At 35.4% G+C, this 23,076-nt stretch overlaps 5 protein-coding genes across 9 annotated transcripts; 1 reads left to right on the top strand and 4 right to left on the bottom strand.

Moving 5' to 3' along the window:
- Positions 1-43: 43 nt before the first annotated feature.
- LOC104730699 (dihydrolipoyllysine-residue succinyltransferase component of 2-oxoglutarate dehydrogenase complex 2, mitochondrial) lies at positions 44-3,685 on the bottom strand. Of its 2 annotated transcripts, none has more exons than XM_010449894.2 (14): positions 3,397-3,685; positions 3,108-3,174; positions 2,932-3,009; positions 2,636-2,690; positions 2,466-2,549; positions 2,179-2,253; positions 2,025-2,080; positions 1,880-1,924; positions 1,499-1,762; positions 1,260-1,354; positions 1,044-1,134; positions 847-957; positions 549-743; positions 44-473 (listed from the first exon to the last, which is right to left on the bottom strand). In XM_010449894.2, exons 2-14 carry the CDS (start codon positions 3,159-3,161, stop codon positions 282-284), a joined length of 1,395 nt encoding a protein of 464 aa, XP_010448196.1. In that variant the 5' UTR covers positions 3,162-3,174; positions 3,397-3,685; the 3' UTR covers positions 44-281. The 2 variants fall into 2 exon arrangements, with proteins under 2 accessions (XP_010448196.1, XP_010448197.1); XM_010449895.2 differs by having other exon boundaries at positions 2,466-2,546; positions 3,397-3,678.
- An 853-nt stretch (positions 3,686-4,538) lies between these two features.
- LOC104730698 (putative beta-1,3-galactosyltransferase 4) lies at positions 4,539-8,201 on the bottom strand. 2 transcript variants are annotated; one of them, XM_010449892.3, is made up of 11 exons: positions 7,156-8,201; positions 6,690-6,786; positions 6,547-6,611; positions 6,222-6,433; positions 6,086-6,149; positions 5,922-5,994; positions 5,680-5,800; positions 5,494-5,581; positions 5,283-5,408; positions 5,100-5,206; positions 4,539-5,016 (listed from the first exon to the last, which is right to left on the bottom strand). In XM_010449892.3, exons 1-11 carry the CDS (start codon positions 7,281-7,283, stop codon positions 4,868-4,870), a joined length of 1,230 nt encoding a protein of 409 aa, XP_010448194.1. In that variant the 5' UTR covers positions 7,284-8,201; the 3' UTR covers positions 4,539-4,867. The 2 variants fall into 2 exon arrangements, with proteins under 2 accessions (XP_010448194.1, XP_010448195.1); XM_010449893.3 differs by having other exon boundaries at positions 6,547-6,608; positions 7,156-7,987.
- A 253-nt stretch (positions 8,202-8,454) lies between these two features.
- On the bottom strand, positions 8,455-9,374 carry LOC104730697 (uncharacterized). Of its 2 annotated transcripts, none has more exons than XM_010449891.3 (2): positions 9,143-9,374; positions 8,455-9,032 (listed from the first exon to the last, which is right to left on the bottom strand). In XM_010449891.3, exon 2 carries the CDS (start codon positions 9,019-9,021, stop codon positions 8,575-8,577), a length of 447 nt encoding a protein of 148 aa, XP_010448193.1. In that variant the 5' UTR covers positions 9,022-9,032; positions 9,143-9,374; the 3' UTR covers positions 8,455-8,574. The 2 variants fall into 2 exon arrangements, with proteins under 2 accessions (XP_010448193.1, XP_010448192.1); XM_010449890.3 differs by having other exon boundaries at positions 8,455-9,047; positions 9,143-9,272.
- A 1,896-nt stretch (positions 9,375-11,270) lies between these two features.
- On the bottom strand, positions 11,271-11,804 carry LOC147930240 (uncharacterized). Its single transcript, XM_087478582.1, has one exon. The coding sequence runs from the start codon at positions 11,802-11,804 to the stop codon at positions 11,412-11,414; it is 393 nt and encodes a 130-aa protein (XP_087334708.1). The 3' UTR covers positions 11,271-11,411.
- Positions 11,805-11,930: 126 nt separating this feature from the next.
- LOC104730696 (uncharacterized) lies at positions 11,931-14,732 on the top strand. Of its 2 annotated transcripts, none has more exons than XM_010449889.3 (9): positions 11,931-12,296; positions 12,450-12,506; positions 12,603-12,655; positions 12,784-12,835; positions 13,087-13,152; positions 13,229-13,288; positions 13,845-13,887; positions 14,027-14,077; positions 14,239-14,732. In XM_010449889.3, the coding sequence occupies exons 1-9, from the start codon at positions 12,185-12,187 to the stop codon at positions 14,300-14,302; spliced, it is 558 nt and encodes a 185-aa protein (XP_010448191.1). In that variant the 5' UTR covers positions 11,931-12,184; the 3' UTR covers positions 14,303-14,732. The 2 variants fall into 2 exon arrangements, with proteins under 2 accessions (XP_010448191.1, XP_087334707.1); XM_087478581.1 differs by having other exon boundaries at positions 12,066-12,300.
- Positions 14,733-23,076: the final 8,344 nt, after the last annotated feature.

Raw genomic sequence — 23,076 nt, 5'->3', positions numbered from 1 at the left:
TCCATTGCGATGTTTGAGTCATAAAAGATCATTTAAGGCGAAGAACATCGAAAGGGTCTTTTATTTGATTTTATTCAATCAAAATTAACATGAGTATCGAACTCTGTAACAAGTAAGAACTTAGACAATGAGGCCTATTCTCCCCTATCCGGCAATACTCCGGAACTGTAAAGAAACTTAAAAGAGAAAAATTGTTGTTAACCCCCAAACGTTTTAAAGACACTGCCGGTCTATAACTGGCAAAAAGCCAGACACTTTCTGGCTCCTCAAAACCAACATTTTCATATGTCAAGAAGAAGCCTTTGTGGATCCTCCACAACATCCTTGACACGGCGCAGGAAGTATACAGCCTCTCTCCCATCAATCAGCCTGTGATCATAAGTAAGCGCGACGTACATCATTGGTCTTGGCACTACGCTTCCTCCTACTACCATTGGACGTGACACAATCGAGTGCATACCAAGTATAGCAGACTGCAAAATCGCAAGTTGCTTTTAGTATAAACTTGTTTCTGATAGAGAAACTGTGAGAGAGGAACTGAATTGAACCTGAGGAGGGTTAATGATTGGAGTGCTTATGAGACTTCCATAGACGCCACCATTTGAAACGGTGAATGATCCTCCAGCCATCTCATCTATTGATATAGTTCCTTCATTTGCCTTCTTGGCAAGCGAGTTTATCGTTTTCTCTATCTCGGCAAAGTTCATTTGATCAGCACCTCTTATGACTGGTACTACAAGTCCCTGGAAAAAAGACCACAAGAAGAAAATTTCAGCCTCACATACATGATTGCAATAAGGATGTAATTTAGCACAAACCAATGATACCTAGAGAATGTGACCTAACCTTAGAGGTACCAACAGCGATACTGATATCAACATAGTCTCTGTATATGATATCATCCCCGTCGATAACTGCATTTACAACTGGTTGATGCTGGAGGGCGCTAACAGCAGCCTAAGACAGATAACAAAGAATTTGCATTATTTGTTATTGTTACTATTTGACTCTGGCATTGTATAATTAATATAAGTAATGCATACTTTAATGAAGCCAGACATAAGCCCCAACTTTACTCCATGTTTTTCATAGAAGGCATCCTTGTATTGGGATCGGAGCTTCATCAAATTTGTCCTACACGAAGAAAGGACTCCATAGTTAGCAAACAGCATCAAACTGACTAGTGTAATTCAGTGCACCAAAAGTACTCGCATATCTGATAAAGACAAATCAACATGAAGGTCTTAGCTGTTACTCACATATCAACTTCATTGAAAGTTGTCAGCAATGCGAAAGTATTTTGAGAGTCTTTCAATCTAGTTGCAACCCGTTTCCGAAGTCTTGTCATTGGAACCTGCAGTGTTGTTAGATGTCATTCACCAATCATGTTACTGTAAAACTTTTAATTACGGAACAAATCCAACTATATAATAAACCTATGACCTGTCATTTAAAGAATGAAAGACAGAAGTAAGATTAAATGAGAGATTTTGCATACCCGTCTTTCTCTTTCCTTAGGAGGAAGCTGCGGTTCTTTAGCAGACTGTTTAGGTGGTGGCGGCGAGGACGGTGCTTTGGGTTTATCTGCTACAGGAGCACTTTCCACTTTGGGCTTCTGCTTTTCTTCAGCAGGAGGAGAAGGTTTAGGCTCAGATGTCTCTGGTACCTTCTGTGAGGGGGCAGAATGAGATACAGCCTCAGACTTTGAAATAATGGCGACCTTGGTTCCTGGTTCTACAGTATCTCCTTCCTTGACTAGAAACTGCATTAGAAGATCAAATCAAACAAGTTTACTCAATGTAACTAACCATAGACACCAGAAAGAGGACAACAATAACGCATGAACAAAATACAGAAGACAAATAGCAAACAAGCTTACCTCTTGAATCACACCACTTGCGGGGCTACCAATATCTATTGTCACCTAATGCAGAAAGAAGAATCAAATAATAGTATTTGAATAAGTTAACCCATAATCTACAAAATGTCTTTAGAGAGAGCAAGAAAAATAAAAATTTTGATACCTTATCAGTTTCAATTTGTGCAATAGCCTCATCAGCCTCGACTCTCTCACCAGGTTCTGAAAGTTAAACATCAGATGAGCCAACCAAAGAACTTTTAGGTATATATTTACACATCAGAAAGAACCAGAAAAGACAATGCAAACGAGAAACTTACTCTTCAGAAAGTTTGCTAAGGTGCCATCGGTGATAGATTCCCCCATATGAGGCACAACAGCTTCCACGGTATCTCCTTCAGTTACATTAACAAGAAAGCGTGTGAAAAAACCCTACAAATCCAATGAAAGCTAACACTAACAGGAGATTTAAGACAAAAGTTTCATAAGAATATATTTCAGAACAACTGTGAGCTCCTGAATTTCTTCTACGCAATCATAGGTCCCCAAATATGGCAAATCTAGTACTCAAGTGAAAGAGAGAAGAGCTCAGGTAGAACATTCATACCACTTTCAGATGAAAAAGGCCTGACCCATCTTTGCATGGTAGAGGAACCTGAGCTTGCTAACCTCGAGAAGCCTGAGTTCCCTGCTAGTGGGATGCAAACAAAAAAAACTCATAAATCTCAAGAAGCTAGAACCCCAAAGTCACATTAAAAAAGTTGTACTATGAAATACCTGAGAAAGCAAGGTTATGAAAGCTATGAGCATGAGTTCCACGATGCAGTAATGTCTGTTCAGATTCTCACATATAATTCAAAATGAAACTTTATCAGATTATTCATTAAAAAAAACAGCTTTAGATTAAAGTATTAAGGTACTTACAAGAAGTCAGAATAAATAGAAATCTGATCATACGATTCAAGATCACATAACACCGAATTTAGTAATAAGTCTGATCATAATTTTCAAAAACCATATAATATCAATTCAATTGGGAACAGAATCAGAAAATATGGAAAATAAAAACGTACCCCTGTTTCTGAACCAGTTAGCAAGCTTGGAGAAGATGCCGCAACACGAGAAGAAGATTGCAGTGATTTTCCGAATAACTGATACAATATAGAGAGAGATAAAGTTGTCACATTTCGACAGAACCGATCAATATTAGCACCAAACGAGATAAAATAAAAAGAAATAGAGCACTAACCGAAGGAGAAGAGCTTTTACTGGCAGCTCTCCTTATAACAGCACGCAACATCATTGGTACCAAATCTCTGTTTTTCAACAACCCAGGTAAGAAAAATTCATCAGCAAAATGAAAAAATTTACAAAAAGGATGGATTTTTAATCCTAATCTATATAGTTTGTCACCTAAATGAAGAACCTTTACAAACATAAACGAAACTCAGATTCATATTTTTTTTTCCCTAATTCAGATATTTCTCGCTACAGAAAACAAAATAAATAAATTAAGGAAGAGTCGGACAAAATCTAACCGCAAGGATGGGGAAACCCAGAACGACGAATCAAAACGTTAGGGTTTGGATTTGGAGACTCGAGAAGATCGGGAAACGCATATGACTTTTGAGCAAGTCACCGGAATATGGCAACAGTTCATAAAAGGCTTTGTACTGTGATATACACGTGTCCAGCTATCATTCGTTTAATTTTTAATTTATTTTATTGGCACAATTTTCTGAATGTATGAACCTATGAAGTAAGTTGTACAATTTTGACTAAAGAAAAAATGTTCTATTCAATATTGTTGTTTGGTTACCGGTTTGTAATTTGGTCTATGCAATCTAGAATAAAAACATGTAGACAGTGCAACCGTCGGCGTAGACGGACAAAATCAAAAGAGACAATGAAGCTACATGGTCTAATCTTTATTGAATAGTAGGGCTGGGCAAAATAACCGATAACCAAATAACCGACCGAAACCGAACCGAAAAAAACCAAACCGAACCGAACCGAAATTCTTCAAATACCCGAATGGTTAGTAAAAATCTATATCCAAACTAACCGAAACCGAACCGAACCGAACCGACAATTAAATGGTTAACCGAAATATCCGAAAACCTAGAAGATATCAAATATTATATACTTAATATTATGCAAACTATAAAATAAACTTAAAATATAAATTATTTCTAGATTCAAAACAATTAAATATTTTAAATAATCAATATATGTAAATGTTATTATTTTGAATTTACAAAGTTAAATACTATTTTGTAAAATTGAATCAATATTTTTCCCTTTTTTGTATTTTTGTTATTATATATTTGGTTAATTTTGGTTATATTCGGTTAGTTTTGGTTATATTTGGTTTATTTGGTTAATGTTAATATAATTTATGTTAGTTATGGTTATTTATTTAAATAACCAAACCGAAACCGAACCGAAAGAAACCGAACCGAACCGAACCGAAATTTTAAAAATATCCAAATGGTTATTATATTACTATATCCAAAATAACCGAAACCGAATACAACCGAACCGAAACCGAATGCCCAGACCTATTGAATAGTTTGTTTAGTGTTCGTAATACACTCACACAAGTACAGCTATTGCTTCACCATAATCATGGCAAAAGACAAAATGAATGAACAAAAGAAACAAAAATCCATAGAGAAAATGAAGAAGAAAAGCTCAAAACTTGGATATTTTAAGCACAAAAGGCAGAGAATACGCCTCAATGCAATGACTCTGAAGATGGAGTCTGCATTTTCTGTGTGCAAAGGACTCCCAGACCTTCAGAGAAATGAAAAAAAAATCATACAGAAATAAGAAAGGAGGGCAAATAGCACCCTTCTCATCTCAGTTCACAAGATAGATACATACATACATACATATATAGAGAGAGGGTGTTGAGCAGTTTGGGGTGTGTGTCTATACTACAAAGTGTCAAAAGCCGATTTGTCTCTGTACTCTTCTTCCTCAATGTGTTTCTTTTTGTTATTTTATTCAGAAAGATGCAGCCAAGAGAGCATTTGGGCCTTCTCCACACCTCCGATGAACATCCTTCATCCGATCCGCTGATCTACAAATCCCACTGCAGCTCCAATCGAACGAGGCAACACAGATGTTGCCCGCCTGAGCCTTCCACTCACAATCTGCAGTTTCTCATTTGATCAACATCTGAGTTGATCAAAACTTTCATACTTGGAAATAGTTTAGGGACACTTGAAATTTTTACCTGTTGTGCCACAACATAGCCTACGGTCATCTACATGCTCCACATCCAATCCAAGAAACCATGATCCTAAAGAGACATCCTCATTCACGTACTTGTGAAGTACGTTTCTGTATATTGGTTAAAACGCAGTCAATGTATGACCATAAACGCATAAAGCAGATTAGCTTGTGCCCAAGAACTCACTGGTTTATGGATATGTAAGACGCCAACTCCCTTGAAATTGCATAGAGCTGACCCGTGGCATGGCGGAAGTATTTGTTACCCTCTTCTCCAAATTTCCAGTACTCGGGTTCATGATATCTCACTCCTCTTAACAATGGAAATTTCAGAGAGAAATGAAAGTGAGACAAACATTGGAAATGACAAGTGGTCTCTTGAAGGTGAGTAAACTTACTTCTGAGCAAGAACGGGTCCAGATTTCATGCAACCAATATAGACTCGGGGCTTCATCCGGTATCTTGATAATTCTGCTCCGAGCGTGGCTGCAGAAATATCCGTAACAGAAGTTAGCAAAGGCGCAAACTTTAGATGACAAGAAAACATAACAGTTCAGATAGAGTAAGAGAAAGTTTATATTCACCTATATTTACATGCACATCATCATCGACTTTCACATAGAAGTCTGCATCCCACAATGCAAAAGCAGTGGTAAAGTAAGTTTTAGTCTTTGCTGACAGCTCGAGATAACCTTCAACATGATCCTGCTCAAACAAACTTAAGACTTTACAAAAGGAAAGCCGAGGTATAGGTAAAATATGACTGTCCTGAACCTGTCCACAACAAGTACAATTCCATAAGAAACATGACCAGCAAAAGTCTTACCAGTCTCAAGAAGTCCCCATGTTTACTTTCTTCAGCTTGAATCGCTCTATCAAGAATTCCACCAGGAGTGGCACTGCTCACAAGAAACACTCGATCAGGAAATATGTATACATAAATCAACCACGGAAATAATTATTAGTGCCACTCTAAGGTAGAAGTCTTACCTATGGCCTATTACAAACCGCATCACGATCCCTTTCTCTTCCTCGAGCTTCTTTCTATCCTCACCTAAAGAAGACATATGTTCAGTCCCAAACAATATACTAAAGGCTGAACAAACCGCTGCTAAGATGAACATACCGGGAGGCATCCAAGTAGCACGAACTGAATCCCTGCGCTTCCTGCTACTAAACGCGGTATTCACACCAACAACCATCAGATACTTTCTTTTGGTAACAGTTTCAGGGAGCTTGAAATCATCAGAAACGGGTGAACCATTCACGATGGATTCTTGTGCGGCTCTTGCAGCTGCCAATTCTGTTTCTAGATTTGAAATCGTTTTATCAAGCGTTCTGCATAACACCATACAAGCAAAAACCAAAAAGCTTAACGCGAAATCAAGATGAAAAAAAATATAAAAAGAACAGCTAAAGTAAGTTCCATATCATATCTTTTTTTAACTTACTGAAGGGCATCTGGACTCTTGTAAACTTCTCCAAGGATGTCTTTCGCTTCACGCTTCAAACCCTTCTGATAAACAACTTAGGAATCAAGAATTGCTCTAAAATTCAAGAGTATCATCAATTCACCTTAGAGTAGAAAACTTACTTTTGATGAATCACAGTCCTCTGACTCTAACCGCATCCGTTCATCTGACGCTACTGTGTCCCTTGATACAATATTGGCTTCAGGCTCTGGCCACATTCTATAACAACATACACAGTTAGATTAGAGCGCAATTATGAAATCACATCAGCTTGTGACTTTCAGACGAAAATGTAGCAGAAATATTTGATTTTTGGTTCATTCATGAACTACAAATGCATCTCTAAGTCTATATAAAGGATATAACTTTTTGTAATTTTGTCTATAAATGCATCGAAACAGGAAACCTTTAAACACATTTCCCCGTATATATATTTACCTTTTTAATAGATATACAAAACTTTTACAGCATGAATTCTCGAAAAAGTCGTTAGATTTACAAATCTGGGAGAAAATTTAACCCACCGACAGTCCCAAATGATCTTGTAAAACAGAGGAAATGAAGACAGAGCAGTTGTTTTAGGTTTACCTGTCGGAGAAGAGGATTCCCGCGCAGAAGAAACCGATACAGAGAAATAAAGTCCATTTCTTTGAGACAAAACTCTTTGAAGCAGAGAGCTCTAATCCTCCTCCTCCTCTATGATGCTTCAACGACATTCTCGTGTGTATATTTCTTCTAACTACCAAATCTATCGAACCCTAAACTCTCAAAGAGTTACTAAACATGAGACATCCTCCATCTCAAGACACGACGACTCACCCCCCACGAGTCTACTACCACAAGTCAAGTCAACCCCAAAAGACCAAAACTTCTCAGTAGTTTTTCAGATCCAATAGATCGAGATACTTTTGCTTTCTCCTCCTCGGAAACGAGAATGTAAAAACAGAGAAAGTATAGATTTTGTGAATTGAGATTGATCCTATGAGAAAAGAGACGAATGTATGAGAAAACGACAAGAGAAAAAAGCCGTGGCTTTGGTGCGTAGAATTCGAAGCTGGAAGAAGATGAATCGAATCTTTCTTTATTTACTTATTAGTGCCCATTTTGTGTTTGGCGATAATAAAACTTTATGTATATTTTTTTGCTTTATTAGTTAATTTTCACTTTAGACTTTAGGGTAAGTAATAATATCAAGTAGATTGGATTAAGAGAAAAAACTAATTAAAAAAACTGAAGCCACCGACAGGACCACCCGACGAATAAATTGACCAACGAACCTAGTCAAAAACTATAAACCATAAAAAAAGTATTAATGTGAAAATCTATATTTCACTAATATTGAATCTTTTGTGAAAATCTCAAGATGAACAATATTAATGTGTAAAACCAACAAAAAGTGAAAAACATAAACGATGATGATGAATAATAGGTTTGGATACGAAAGTTTTTAATACTACAATTTTTTGCAATCACATGTTCCCAAAGCTGTCCAAGAATGGCGACAAAGGGAATCAACAATGACCACAGACCACCACGTGTGTACCACATGATCCTCAATCAACCATCTTCCATTACAACTCACCTCACCCTACCTTTTTTGTTTTTTTTTTTTTTTTTTTTTTCATTTTTTGGTTAGTTTATTATTTTTTAGAATATATATATACAGTATATGAAGAATAGATCCTCACACTTTCGTTGTCATCGACGGTTTGAATCGTGTAATTCAATGATCTTTAGTTCACACAATCTTTTCTTTACTTGGAAGTCTTTTTGATAACCTAACTTTAGGTAAATCTTGTATCACCCGTTTTCAACAATTATAGTATTGGTATGCCAAATAAAATCATCTACACATCTTAGCAAACTAGAGTTTAACACAAAACAAAAAAAACGAAATCACCTAATATTTCTTTTGCTAATAACAATGTAAATATCTAGACAATTGTTTCATATATATATATATATATATAGGTATATTATATAAATTAACATTTATACAATCTTGGCCTACTCAAGAAATCCAGTTTGCTTCAATATTGCATTCCTAACTCTGCTCAAATCTCTTCCTTTCAATTTCCGTCCAACTCCCTCCATAACTGAAGACGACGATGATCTACGCCCCATGAAATATTCCTCCGGTGACACATTATCATCATCATGATCAACTTTCTTTTTTGTCTTCTTTGGGTGAACCATTGACCAATCAGGGACATTGAGAGGAGCCGAGTGTTGTCTCATCGGTGCCATTCCTTCTATCCTCTGCCTCTCCGGAATCATTCTTGGTTCGCTTGGAAGTAAATTAGTTTGGGTTGAGAAACAAGGTTTACTGGTATGGTTACTAATCATAAACGATGATTGATATCCATGATCAAGAACATCCCATACATCATCTTCTTGAAAATCTCCATCTCTCCAAGAACTCCATACCTCGTCTCTCATGTTGTTCTTCTCCATTGTTTACTCACCTGCTTATACACAAACTAATTAACAGACGACAAAGAGAAATCTCCAATTAGACAAAAACTCTTAGAGCCACAAAATTGAATATGAGACTTGGCTGTAAAGATCTACGCACCTTTTGTTTGATTTATTGAAGCTTTAGAGAATATAATAATACAATGAGATTTATAGAGTAGAATCTGTGCCAAGTGAAGCAAAATAGCTTTAAAAGTTTGAGAAGAGAAAGGAAGAAAGTGACACAAGAGGTGTGGGATTGAAGAGCAAATAAATAGATTGGTTCTTATTTTGTCTTTTCTAGGTATGTTCCAAAGACGTGAGAATCTATATACACTATACGTCCGGACACTAATTATGATCATCAATTCTTTGTTGGGTTATAGTCATAATGACGAAGATGAGTTTAACGGTCAAACAAAGTACACTACACTACTACTACACTAAAGCATATGTGGCCAATTTTACTTTTACTTTCTTTCATCACGGAAAGTAATTTAATCATCATGAATTGAATTTGCTCTACCAGTTTTCTACTATAAAATGGGTACCACATGCAATATGTTATTTATTAGTATCGATGTCCCATTTTTTTTGTTCTTAATTAAATAAGCCAAAAAAGTACTTCACAGATTCATCCCCTTGGAAGATCGAAAATTTGGAGCCGTTGGTTTGACAAAGCTCCAATTCAGACGGCTGACTTGGTAAATAGCTAGTGTTCTTTTTCTTGACAATACAAAGACATCAGAGTTTTCATATTGATACTCTGACCAATGACCATGCATGCATGCATGTTCCAGAGTTGGTGATGCTCAGAGCTTATTTTGAATGAAGCCACACATTTATAGATCTACACGACAGTTATAGATCTCAAATTAATCTAGATTTCGCTATATCGAACAAAAAGAGCAAGAAAATAAATTATTAATAATATTTGTTTTTATAACAATTTCATAAACTACTAAACAAAATAAATGGCTGTGTTACTCGTGTACGTAGTATAAATTGATTGAAGTAGATTTCATACTACAGTTAGAAAAATAATAGTATAAGATTTCGATTAAAAAATGGGGATGCAGTAAATCTTGAAGGCGATCATTTAACACGGAGGTACATTATTTATTTTCTTTCTTCTAAAAGTTATGAACTACATGAAATATTAACCTTGGCGGCTAATAAATGTGCATATAATAACTGCATTTGCAATTAAACTACGCATGAAAGAGTTGAAAAAGTTAAAAATGTAAGTTGTAGTATGATTTGCTTTCTAAGAACAAACAAACAAAACGTTATTTTAGCTTGAAATGAAGAGAAGATTCTTCAATGGATGACGAGCGCTTGGGGCCCTTTGAATGTAGCCGTCGTTCATCGAACTTTGATAGTTAACTTATATTTAAAAAAAAAATATAAATATCACTCACTTCAACATTTTAACTTATCTTTGCTGACCTAATCAATTTTGGGTAAGTATGATTTGTGAAAGCGAGGGTTTTAGCTTTTTGCATATTCCGGGCCTTAATCAACAATACATTTAGTGGTCCAAAATCAAAACAAGCTCTCTGCATGTGATTCGTCTACGGATCGGTACAGATGGGTGGGTGAGTAAGAAGTTAAAATTCACCCACCATAGTACAAATTGAAGTATCAGCAAGCGAGCTAAACAAAATTCATACCACAAGCGAGTGTTTGTTGAAGTAAAGGTGCTAATATTAGTGTTTAACAAACCACAAGTGGTTATAGCAAGGGAGGGAGTCGATGTTTTAGATAAATGCTACGTTTAACCATGGAATAAAACTTTTCAATCTACATTTGTGTGTCCCTATCCTATGTTAAAATGTCTATCATAATGCAATATTCATATTACTAAACGAAACCACATTTGAGTTTTTTTTTTTTAAGGCTAATCAGTTATCCTCTAATTGTTTGAATGGTTTACTCTGTTACTAACAATCCTTTACCGATCACTCTTCAAAATTCCAACATCTCACAATAATCAGAGTAGCATTCTCATCATTACCAATCAAATAAATGAGATTCCTATCACGGTGAACATGATATTTGTGATCAATATAGTCTATCCCATTTACCAAAGGTTGCTGAACTTCAAAACCAAACCGAGACAATTGGGTTAAAAAAAAACCAATCAGTTGGAATGATCCAAACATACACAACAGAGCAAAAAACATTTTAAAGCATGTATATATAATGTAAGAGCAATCTATGATCTAAATGCCACCAAATTGGGAATATGAATTCAACACACATATTCAATTAAACAAAGTGAAATCAAATCTCATAAAAAGTTTGATGAGAGAATATTGGAACATCTTTCCCCAAAGTATATTATCAGTTACAATCTACAGAGTGATATTAAATAAAGCTTTAATAATTCAATGAGCAACTAAAACATCATTACTCAAGATGTTGCTATTACCATTATTAGTAGATTCAAGCACAGAGTTTGGAGAAGCGTTCAAATCCATCATCATCGTCTCCAATCCCACAGATCTCGCTGGGCCAAGTTTCTTCCTACCGATACGATACGGACCATAGATCTTGCTCAAGAGATGTGGCACCTGGTCCATAGTCAACGTCTGCGGCGCCAAGACAAGAGACCTCTCGGAAGGCGGGGGATCCGAGACTAGAGAGTGAGTCAAGGACAGGGGAAAATTGGATCTAGCGTTGATTCTAGAGTTACGGATCTGAGCCAGAGCACCTGGTTTTAGGTAATGGTGGAAACCATCGTTGTTTCTTCTCACCGGAGATACGGAGGTTCCTTTCATTTGGATTTGTGATGTGAGTGGGGATGACGAGAAAGGTAGCAAATGATGGCTTTTTGTAAAGGAAGGAGCGGGTGCGATTGAGACAGGCGGGAAAATTGCAATTGGGGATTTTTTAAGAGGTGGGAAACTGAAAACAATTCAGGTTTTTAGGGTTTTGAAAAGGTGGTCTAAACCGACATGAGAGGTGGCTTTTGTGTTTTTAAATTAAACCGGTACTCAATCCCTGGTTTATAAAAATCAGAGTCTAAACCGAGACCCGGTGATTTAATCGGGTCGGATATTTTGATCTAGACGGAGCAGACTTGATCGGGGGAAACCTGGGCGTGTGTCTGTTCAATTTTGTTTTTTTGGGATCAATCATCATTGAAAGAAAGAAGGCTATGTCGAGGCTATGGGCGAAATTTGCGGGATTATTCAGTAGTAAGAGTTTCATCGGAGTAGACAAGACTGGTAACAAGTATTTTTCCAGATTCGAAGAGATTGACGGATTCGGCGAGTATATCCTTCTCCAAAACCTCCAAATTCTCGTCTTTCTTTTGTCAATTTTGATCGTGTTGTAACGGTTTTGATTGGAGTTATGTGGAGTCGTCCTAATTGTGAAGTAGTAAGAATGTTTTCTGATAAGCTTCTTTCTACTTTTTTCAGCTAAGGAGAAAAGATGGGTTGTCTTTAGACGAGAACAGGACCCAACTTCTATTCCTGGTAAATGGCTTGTTATGTTGATTTGTTTGGGATTAAGATACATAAATGCATACAGGAATCTAGTTACAGTTTTTTTTTTTTTGATCAATGTGGTAGTTGAATGGATATGTTGGCTTAATGGGCAACGCAAAAAGGCTCCTTCTCCAGAGGTAAGATATCAACTCCCTCTTTAACCTGAATTATTTTGTTGTCAGCTTCGTGTTTTCATTCCATGGATAGATTGGTTTGTATGCCGTTTGTTTTGGCCTTTTATGTTGGTTGTTTCTTACTGGTTCAGGAAATGGTTGAACTTGAAGCAAGGCGTGAGCGTGTCAAGCTTAATGTTGCTCGTATGTGTTCCATACATTTTTTTCCACAACTTATCTATCTTTTTAAACGTCTCAAGGTTCCTTTTTTTCCTGGCCTCATTGATCCTTGATGCTAATAGTTTATGACTTTGAGGTCTTGATTTGTGGAACCTACAAGTTCTGAATAAACAAAGTCGAGAAATGTTTTTTTTGCTTCTGTTGCATTTGATATGTTGCTTCAAGTTCTATGCAAATGTTTATTGTTTTCCTTTTCCCTTCAATCCCTTGTCAAGTTCTCAAGAAAGAAGAGGAGGAGAGGAAAGCGATAGAAGGCACTGGACGCAAAGTCACGACCATTGGTAATTAACATTTAGTGCTCTCAAAATTTGCTCAATTTTTTTTCATATATTAAGTGGCTCTCCTTTGTTTTTGAAGGTAAAGTTGACGGTCCAGATTTGACAAGCTTTGTTCGCCAATTTCCACCGGATTCTAAAGGTATTATATTTCCTCTTTCAATTGATTCTAAAGGTATTACATTTGATTAGGTTTCATCTTTTCCATTTTTTCTGAAATTCCCTTGAATAATTTTACAAAGATTGTTATGGACAAGCAAGCATATATAATTTTGCGGTGTTTGAACCATCAAATGGGTGTCCATTACTCTTCGTCGCATTAGATCTGAAGCTGTCTTCATAAAGTGTCTTTGGAATGACTTCGTTTGTGATATATAATGCTTCTGAGGGACTGTGTTGATCCTTTTTCAGCTTTACCGTGTGTAACTATTGCACTGATAACTATAGATCATGGAATGATACATCACTTTAAAGTCTGTGATTCTGATGAAGTTCTGATAGTAAAAGATGTCCTTTTTGATTGTGCTAGCTTAGAGGGGATATAAGAATTGTTCACTTTAATGCCATTTGTTGATTCAAGGGCCTGAACTTATCAAAGTGGCTAATTTTCCTATAACTATATCGAACTTACCACAATCTCGTGTAAGCTAAGACTGACTGTCTTAAGTGTTTTTTTGTTTGTTCGTTAATGTTTTAAGGTGATATGCCAGAGGAAGCTAGTGAAGAAGCAGATAAATCAAGGTGAATCATCTTGATTCATAACATCTCGACACCAATCTTATCTTGTGTTAATCTTCTTACAATCTATTTTTCTTGATGCAAAACACAGTGTTTTTTACTAGACCACCATAACCAAGTTTTCTCACATTGCTTTTAACAGGGTCAAGGAACATGAACCCGAGATAGTTACTGCAGAACCACCAGAACCAAAGTAAGTTTAATCCTAAAGTTCACATTGATACATGAAATGTTCTTTCTGATTGTTACATACTGCTACTATACTGAATCTATTCTCTATGAACATGAGCTTATGTATTGTGTTTGGTATGCGTAAATCCAATCAAGCTAATGGTGATTTTGATGATGATGCAGGACAACAGAACCATCAGGTTCTGGATCATCATTTAGGCCCGGGACATGGCAGCCACCATCCTAAGATTATCCCTCAGCACGCAGATAACAAACCAGCAGAACATTTTTCGTACCTAATTATTTGTTTGTTGTACTCTACACAAACCGATTGGTTTGAGTCTTACAGATGAACCACCATAGACGAGAGAGCTTTTGAGAACCCTATATACACAGTATGTGTCCTTTCACGCTGTCATTGAGGAGTTAGTTAGAAGAGTCAGAATGAGAAGCCATCTTATTATGCTTTGTTATCTTTAGTAGGGTGTTTGTCTCTTAGCATAGTGCTCGAGACTTTTAGTTGCCTTGTCCTTCATAGCTGAAGAAAGAGATGATTGATCTTGAGATAAAATAAACTATGATCGATCATGATGTTTTTTTTTTTTTTTAAGGAATATTATTTATTTTTCTCATGAGATGAAATAAACTATGATCAATGTCATATATATTTTTCAATATATCGTTTAATTACCTATCAAGTAAGAGTCGGCGAAAAGCAATATGGGCTGAAATCTAATACGCAGGCCCATTGGAAGAGTTGCTATGTTATATTTATTGTTTACGCACGCATACCTGAAAGAAACATAGCTCAGCCTGAAACTCGTTCCCTCTTAAACCCTAATTAATATCTACACGTAATTATGTGATTGTTGTCTCTTTTTATTTTCCAGCTTTGAGATTCGTGAGGTTGTTCCTGATTCTTACTTTTCGTCTTTCAGCTACGAAATTATTTAATCGTACGTTTGGATCTCCGAGTTTGTGATAATGGTTGCAGATGCAGAGATTCTTCTTGATCAACCCTTGCTTTCAGAGGATGAGTTACATTCTGAGGATGAGGTCTTAATTACTTTATTTTATTTTATCTCTCACTTTGTTTAATTAACTTAGATGCCACTTTTGTTTTGTTTATCACATTGAGTCGTCTCGTCTTTAGGTATTGGGAGAGTCCATGAGATTGTAATTTATTTCATGAATTTTAACGAAGTTTTGATATTCTTGGAATGAGTTATCATAGTTTTTAACTGGTAAAAAAATCGTTTCTTCATGTGATCTTGATATATTATTGCTTGAGGTCTTCTCTTTCGTCAATTTAACATAAGAGTTTTGAATATTCTCTTTATTGTTGTGTTAGTCTTATCGGTGATTACAACGTAACAAGTTCAGATATTCCATGCATGGAAGTTTAGTAAATTAATTAAGAACAATTAGTCGATAAATATCTGGTTTGTAAAGTATTCCGTATAGGCTCAACAACACTCTTAACGAATAAAACATATATTATAATATTGCAGGGGAAGAGGGAGCATATTTACGACACAGAATACTACATGAAATTAATTAAAAAACGCAAGGAGCTGATCCAGGCTGGTCAAATGATGATCATTGCTTCGATTGTGCTAGCTGCGCCGATGTTGTACGCCAACTGGTACAAAGTGAAGCTACCAGTTCCATTCTGTTACACGCATGACGTCTTTGGGTGGAGTCTGGTGGTTGTGTATGCCGTGGTCGCCCTTAGCTTCTTCTTTTTTGTTTTTTTTGTCTCTGTGCTTTTGGTTTTAGTTTACTTTTATTTTTAGGGAAAATCTAAAACTAATTAGATTTGTTTTTTTTTCTTTTCGAAATAAAGCCAAATACTAGAGTTTTTATGAAAACGTAAATTTAACAATCTTCAAGCTCACCGATTTCTCCGTGATTAGAACCTTAATTAAATCAGTCATCACTTCAATTCTATAACAAGTTGGAAACAATTTTATAAGAAGTGGAGACAATCACACTGCACGAAAGGAGATAAAATAAAGAAGAAGACACAAAAACTTTCGAAACGAGGAAATTAAAAATCGACTCAAGATCAAGATCGGTTACAAAGATGGATAACATTGGAAAAGCAAAACCCTAAACATCAAGTAATTGGATATAGATTTTGGATTTACATCACGAAAAGCAACAAAAGAGAAACCAGAAAGTAACGAATCTATCAACAAACTGGTAAAACACATTCGAAGAAACTAAAATATCGAACCAGAGCATTTCAAAGACTAGCTAGCAATCCCTTAAAGCACAAAGATCTTTTGCATGGGCGCAAGACGTAGAAGAAGGAGAAGATGGAATCGCGACGTAGATGATGGTACTGGGATACGAAATCGTGTTTACTGAGTTAGAAAGACGCAAACCAGAGAAACGAGTGTGAAGAAGATGTAGACTAAGCTGGTCGTGACCAATCCTCCCATCGCTTCCCTCGGAACAAACAAAGTTGCGCCCATGGAAGATAGAGATCCGATGACACCTGCGTACGCCCAAACCGCCGCGGGAGAGTCGAGTGTGAAGCCGATTGGTGTGTAAATCGTGGCGACAAGAAGAAGGAGTACGGCGATGGCGCCTAAAGCCTTAAGTACTCGAAGTCCAATCGTACTTTCAAGAACCTCATTCCAAGCTCGGTCGTTGCCATCCTCACGACGACGGCGACGTTCGTGATCACCAGGCGCAGCTCCTTGATGACGACGATCTCCACCGTTGTTTTTGCCGCCGCGAGCCATCTTTCGTGAATCTTGTTGTATCGGAGAAAATGAAATATTTGCAGAGGATGGGATTAGTAAATTTTTTAAGAGGATTAGTATTTACACTGAATTTATATTTATAACCGACTCTTCTCTCATTCTCTCTACTGCTCCTAACGACCCAACAAACCTTAACGGCCATTTGAACTTGGTCAACGCTCCACACTAGAGTCTTGAGTCTTGACTCCAATCCAACGGTTATAAGCCGTCCGTTCTAGAGTCTTGACTCCAATCCAACGGTTAATTGATGCATGTGAGTGACCTTCACTAATCTGAGCCAGACTTTGAATACGCATGACTTGCACGTGACTTTATCTTTTTTCTTGCTTATTTCTTTTTTTTTGGGTAAAGTTTTCTTTATCGTCTTTTTCCTCATAGAGGACCGGAAAATCCAATTATTATTATTTTATTTCTTTAAGATAAAGCCGGAAAATCTTGAACCCAATTTAAACAAAAATTTTAAGAGTTATCCAGAAACTAAACCGACGTGTCTAGGGTTTTGGAAACCTGAGAATCCAACTGAAAGAGTCTTTGTCAAACAACTTTGGAAACGAGGACAAACCTACGGCTACTACTTAATTACAATACTAAAGGAAAAAAAAAATATTTCAACTAAAAGAATAAAACACAAATTTGTTAGTCATGATTACTACATTAAGAAAAAAAAGACCTTCAAAAAACTAAAATGTTGGTTACAATTCTTAATATCTTATGCTTAAGCTTGTTCATCATGTACATATACACTAGAATTGGACCCATGCTAGAGCACGGGTAAATTTTTTTTTGTTTATTTTATAATTTTTATTTAAATCACTTTTTATTTGTTTTAAAAATCTTTTTTTGTTTGTTAATTTTATTTGATTTGTTTAATTTCTAAAATTATATATTGTATTTTGATTTATTAATTATATAACTTAAACCACAATATAATATACTGCATATTATCTTGACCGAAAAAGCCTCTACCAAACAACATTATTCCAAACTTCAATTTAATCTGACAAATCATATTTCTTGACATTTCAACCCATGCTCTAGCAAGAAATCATATTTCTTGAAATTTTTTAATATTATTGACTGTGCTATAACAAATCAAATTAGAGTGTTTATAATTTTAAATTTTTGATCTATCATATATTTATGATATTCTTAAAAATATCAAATTAAACTATTTTTAAATACTTCAAATTAAATTGTTTAAAAAGTTTATTATAATATATAAAGTTATACAATTCAACAAAAGAAATATATGAAATTGAATTTAAATATTCAAAGTTTTACTCGTTATACAGTCAAAATTTTAGTTGAATATATATTTTTAAAAAAGAATAATATTATTAAAGCTTGAATATTTTATAGTTTGAACAATTAATATTGGTTTTAATAGTATAACTTTGAAGTATGACTTTATAGTATGATTTCAATGTCTGATAAATCAAAGTTCATGCCCATTCGTATTCAAAATTATTTTGGTCATTTTTTCATAGCATGACTTTGAATCTTTGCCTAGTTTTTTTAGGTAATGTGGTTGAGACATTTTATACATTTTTTAATCCATCAGTTGAGCAATATATGTCCGTTTAAAAAAGTTTAAATTACATCATATGCAGAAAAATCATAAATTTTATTACCTAAATATATTATATAATAATTTAAAATAATTTAAATATAAAATCAAACAAAAGTTAAAGAAGAATCACATATATTTGTTTTAATTAGGTTGAAAGATTTCCTTATCTTTTAAATGTTATCTATAATTGATTTTATATGTTACTATAATTAACTAAATGCATATTATCCTTAATTACCAAAAATCAAACTAACCTATATATTATGATACACCTAAATCACGTATGTCATAAGTCTATAACCAAAAGATCATATATATATACCTATTATATAGTCTAAAAAAAAAGTCGTACTTCCGAAATATTAAATAGTAGGGGATATTTTATGAGAGCTCCATCATACACAAACCCTCGCTAAATTAAAAACAATTTGGGCCGAAATCTATTACGCAGGCCCATTGTAAGAGATGTATGCATATATATTGTTTACGCACGCATACATATTCTAAGGAAAGAAACATAGCTCAGCCTAGAAAACTCGTTCCCTCTTAAACCCTAATATCTACATGTTAATTTTGTGATTGTTGACTCTTTTTATTTTCCAGCTTTAATTCGTGAGGTTGATCTTGTTCCTGATTCTTACCTTTTTCTTTCAGCTACGAGAATATTAATTTAAGCGTCGTTAGATCTCCGAGTGTGTGATAATGGTTGCTGATGGAGAGATTCCTCTTGGTCAACCCTTACTGTCTGAGTCTGAGGCTGAGGATGAGTCTGAGGTCTTATTTTATTTCCTCTCTCTTCGTTTAACTCTATTAGCTAGAATCCTAGCTAGATATATAGATGCCATTTTTTTTTGTTTATCACATTGAGTTTGGGGAGTCCATGACCATGAGTTACCTTTTTGTTTTCCTGAATTTTAACGTGAGTTTTGATTTTCTTGGCGTGAATTATCATCGTAGACTAACTGGTATAGACATATCGTTTCGTCATTAGGCATGAGGTCTGTTTCTTCCATTTAAAATAGAGATTGAATATTCTCTTGCTTGTTAGTTTTTTTTTGTTCTAGTCTTATCGTGGTAATAACGTATCAGGTTTTGTATATATCATCTTGTTTACTAGCTAGATTTAATTTTTATTCCATGCTTGGGAGTTTGGTAAAACAAGAATTAGTCGATAGTTTGGTTTGTAATTAACCCTATAGGCTCAAAATCAACTCTAACTAAATATATATGTATATCAAACCAGACAAAATCGCAGGTGAATGAGGATATATACGACGAAGAATACTTAATGAAACAACGCAAGGAACTGGTCCAGATGAGTCGAATACTGTTGACCATGAATGCGATTACTGTACTAGCTGCACCGATGGTGTACTGCATCTTATACGGAGTGAAGCTACCAGTACCATTCTATTGCACATATCAAGTCTTTGGTGGCTTACTGCTGTGGGTTGTGGCGATTGTGTTGTTCATCTTCTCCCTTGGACGTCACATAGAGTTTGACTGGTGGTGAAAGACGACCAGCTATGATTTTTTTTTTTTTTTTTGTCAACTAGCTATGATCTTTGTTTTGTATTAATTAACTTTTTATTTTTTCTTTTCCGTATGTGTTTTTTGGTTTTAGTTTTTAGATTTTTTGGAAGTATACACTTTTTTTTTCTTTTCTCTTTGAAATTAATGAAATAGGAAACCTTAATTAGCCAAAAACTAGTTTCTTTAGTTTTAAGCTCACTGATTTGCTCCGTAAAACCTTTAATCCCACTTGAATCACTTCTATAACAAGTTGGAATCCCACTCAAAAACTGTTACAAAGATTGGAGAAGCAAAACCCTAAACATCAAGAAAATGGAAAAAAGATTTCGATTTACATCACGAAAAAGCACAAAGGATCTAATCTATGAATACACACGAAAAAACTGAAATCTTGAACTAGAGCGTTTCGAAGACGACTTATAACAATCCATAAAAGCACAAAGATCTTTGGGAGTGCGTACTGCAAGATCACAAAGACTAAGAAGAGGATAAGATGAATCGCAACGTCGATGTATTGGGAGACGAAATCGTGTTTTTATTGAGTTAGAAAGACGCAAACCAGAGAAACGAGTGAGAAGAAGATGAAGACAAAGCCGCCGATCGTGACCAATCCTCCCATCGCTTCCCTCGGAACAAACAAAGTTGCGCCTATGGAAGATAGAGATCCGATCACACCTGCGTACGCCGAACAAACCGCCACGGGAGAGTCGAGTCCGAAGCCGATTCGTGTGTAAACCTTGGCGACGAGAAGAAGGAGTACGGCGAGGGCGCCTAAAGCCTTAACTCGAAGTCCAATCGTAGTTTTAAGAACCTTATTCCAAGCTCGGTCGTTGCCATCCTCACGACGACGGCGACGTTCGTGATCACGAGGCGCAGCTCCTTGACGACGACGACTATCTCCACCGTTGTTTCCGCGGCGAGGCATCTTTCGTGAATCTTGTTGTATCGGAGAAAATGAAAAATTTGCAGAGGATGGGATTAGTAAATTTTTCAGAGAGGAGTATAGTAATCTTAAACACGCACTCATTAGTATTTATAACCGACTGTTCTCTCATTCTCTCTCTACTACTCCTAACAAACCCAACAAACCTTAACGGCCATTTGGAACTTTCGCGATGAATTTTTGTTGTTGTTGATAACCGTGTCCTTTTAACCGGTGGTTCATTCAATTGGATTCTAAACCGAGTTACGTACTCGATCGGTTTAATCTTATTACTGGGTAAGTCTTAAATTTCGGTTTAAATTGGTGGTTAAGATTATTTTACCGGTATTCTAATGGGAAATAGGTGGAAAATAAAAAATCAAGTATTTAATCCAGTGTTTAAGAAAGTGTTAGGTGGTATCTGGGCGGTGACCCAGCGCCTAGCGCCTAAAACGCCTAATCGAGGTCTAGACGGTTTTTAGGCGGTTTAGGCGTTTACAACATAAAATATTATGTATATAAATTATTTACAAATATATGTTAGAAAAATAAAAATAAAATATAAATTATAAACAAAAATAAGAAAAATACATTTATTTAAGTTATATTAACCACATATAAACATTTATAATTATGTATACAGATATAAAACTTAATAATTTAAATATATGTAGCTAAAAATCAAAAATATATATTAAAATTAAATTAATGTAATTTTAAGCGATTTAGGCGGTCATCTAAGCGTCTGCTAAGTGCCTAGCGCCTAGACGGCGCTTAAACGGCCGCCTAGACCGCTTTCTTGAACACTGCTTTAATCCAAAGTCAAACAGAGCACAGACTCAATCGAAGGAACAATTTTGGGGCGTCTTGTGTTCAGTTTTTGGATCATATATATGATGAAGAAATCGGCGGGAGAAGCTACGGGAGAAATTTTGTAGGGCAAGAGTTTCATCGGAGTAGGCAAGATTGATAAAAGGTACTTTTTCAGAGTGGATGAGATTGATTGATAAAAGGTATTGTTCGTCAAACCTCTAACCTTTGAATTATTTTATTTTGTCTTTTGCCTGTCGTGTGTGTGTGTGTTGCGGTGAAGTAAATGCATGTTGAAAAAGAGGACTGTGATTTATGTACGTGTGATCCTGTGTAATGAGCACTGGTATATAATGCATTTTGTTTCCTAAATGAACATGGTTGTATGCTCTTATTTAAGACTTTTGTGGAATTTATTTGTGTAGCAGCCAGTCTAGTTACCATTTTGTTTGCCCAATGTTGTAGTTGAATAGATATGTTGCCTGAATGGCCAATGTAAAGAGCTCTTACTCCAGATGTCATATCAACCCCTATTTAATTTAGCCATAATTATTAAGAAATTTTCTTTAAATACCACCAAAAAAGTTTATTTTCCAAATTTACCACAAACACAAAAATTATTTTTTAAAGATGTAGAATTTTTTTTTTAGGTTTGGGTTGACACATTTAGTTTTAGGGTATAGTTTTTAGAGGTAGGGTTTAGTATTTAGAATTTAGTAATTAACTTTTAGTATTAGAACTTCAGTTCAATTATGTGATATTTTTGGAAAAAATACGTTTTAGTAGTATTTTTGAGAAAAAACTAAATTATGGTATTTTTGGAATAGAAATATATTTTAGTGGTATTTATAACAATTGCCCGTAATTATTTGTGGTCACTATAGTGTTTTTTTTCCACGGAGGTTTTTGTGATATATAGATTGGCCGTAAGACTTTAGTATCTGGCCTTTGATAATGGTGTTTCTTACTTTTCCAGGAAATGGTTGAACTTGAAGCAAGGCGTGAGTTCACGCTGTCATTGAGGACATAGAAGAGTCAAAATGAGAAGCCATCTTGGTATGCTTTGTTTTATTTTAGGGTGTTTGTCTCTTGGCATAGTGCTTGAGACTTTTATTTGCCTTTGTCCTTCATAGCTGAGGAAGAGCCTAATGTTTTTCCTCGTTGACTTTTATTTATTAGGACTTAAACAAAAAAAAGAAGTTAATAAACATCAAGAGGAGAAGTCCTACTTAGTTTGTGCCAGACACAAGCCAATCAAAACGTAGTTTTACCAAAATAAGTGTAGTTCTAAATTTTATTCTGGTTTGGGTTAAGTTCTAAATTAGTGAATTACTGAAGTTTAGTTTTGTGAATTAAAGAAACAACTTTCTGAAAAAAAAAAGAAAATATTCTCATGATCTTCCCCCAAAAAG

This window comes from Camelina sativa, chromosome 12, assembly GCF_030686135.1.
Source record: "Camelina sativa cultivar CO46 ecotype springtype chromosome 12, ASM3068613v1".
Lineage (NCBI taxonomy): Eukaryota > Viridiplantae > Streptophyta > Magnoliopsida > Brassicales > Brassicaceae > Camelina > Camelina sativa.
This window is presented reverse-complemented; position numbering and strand designations above follow the sequence as displayed.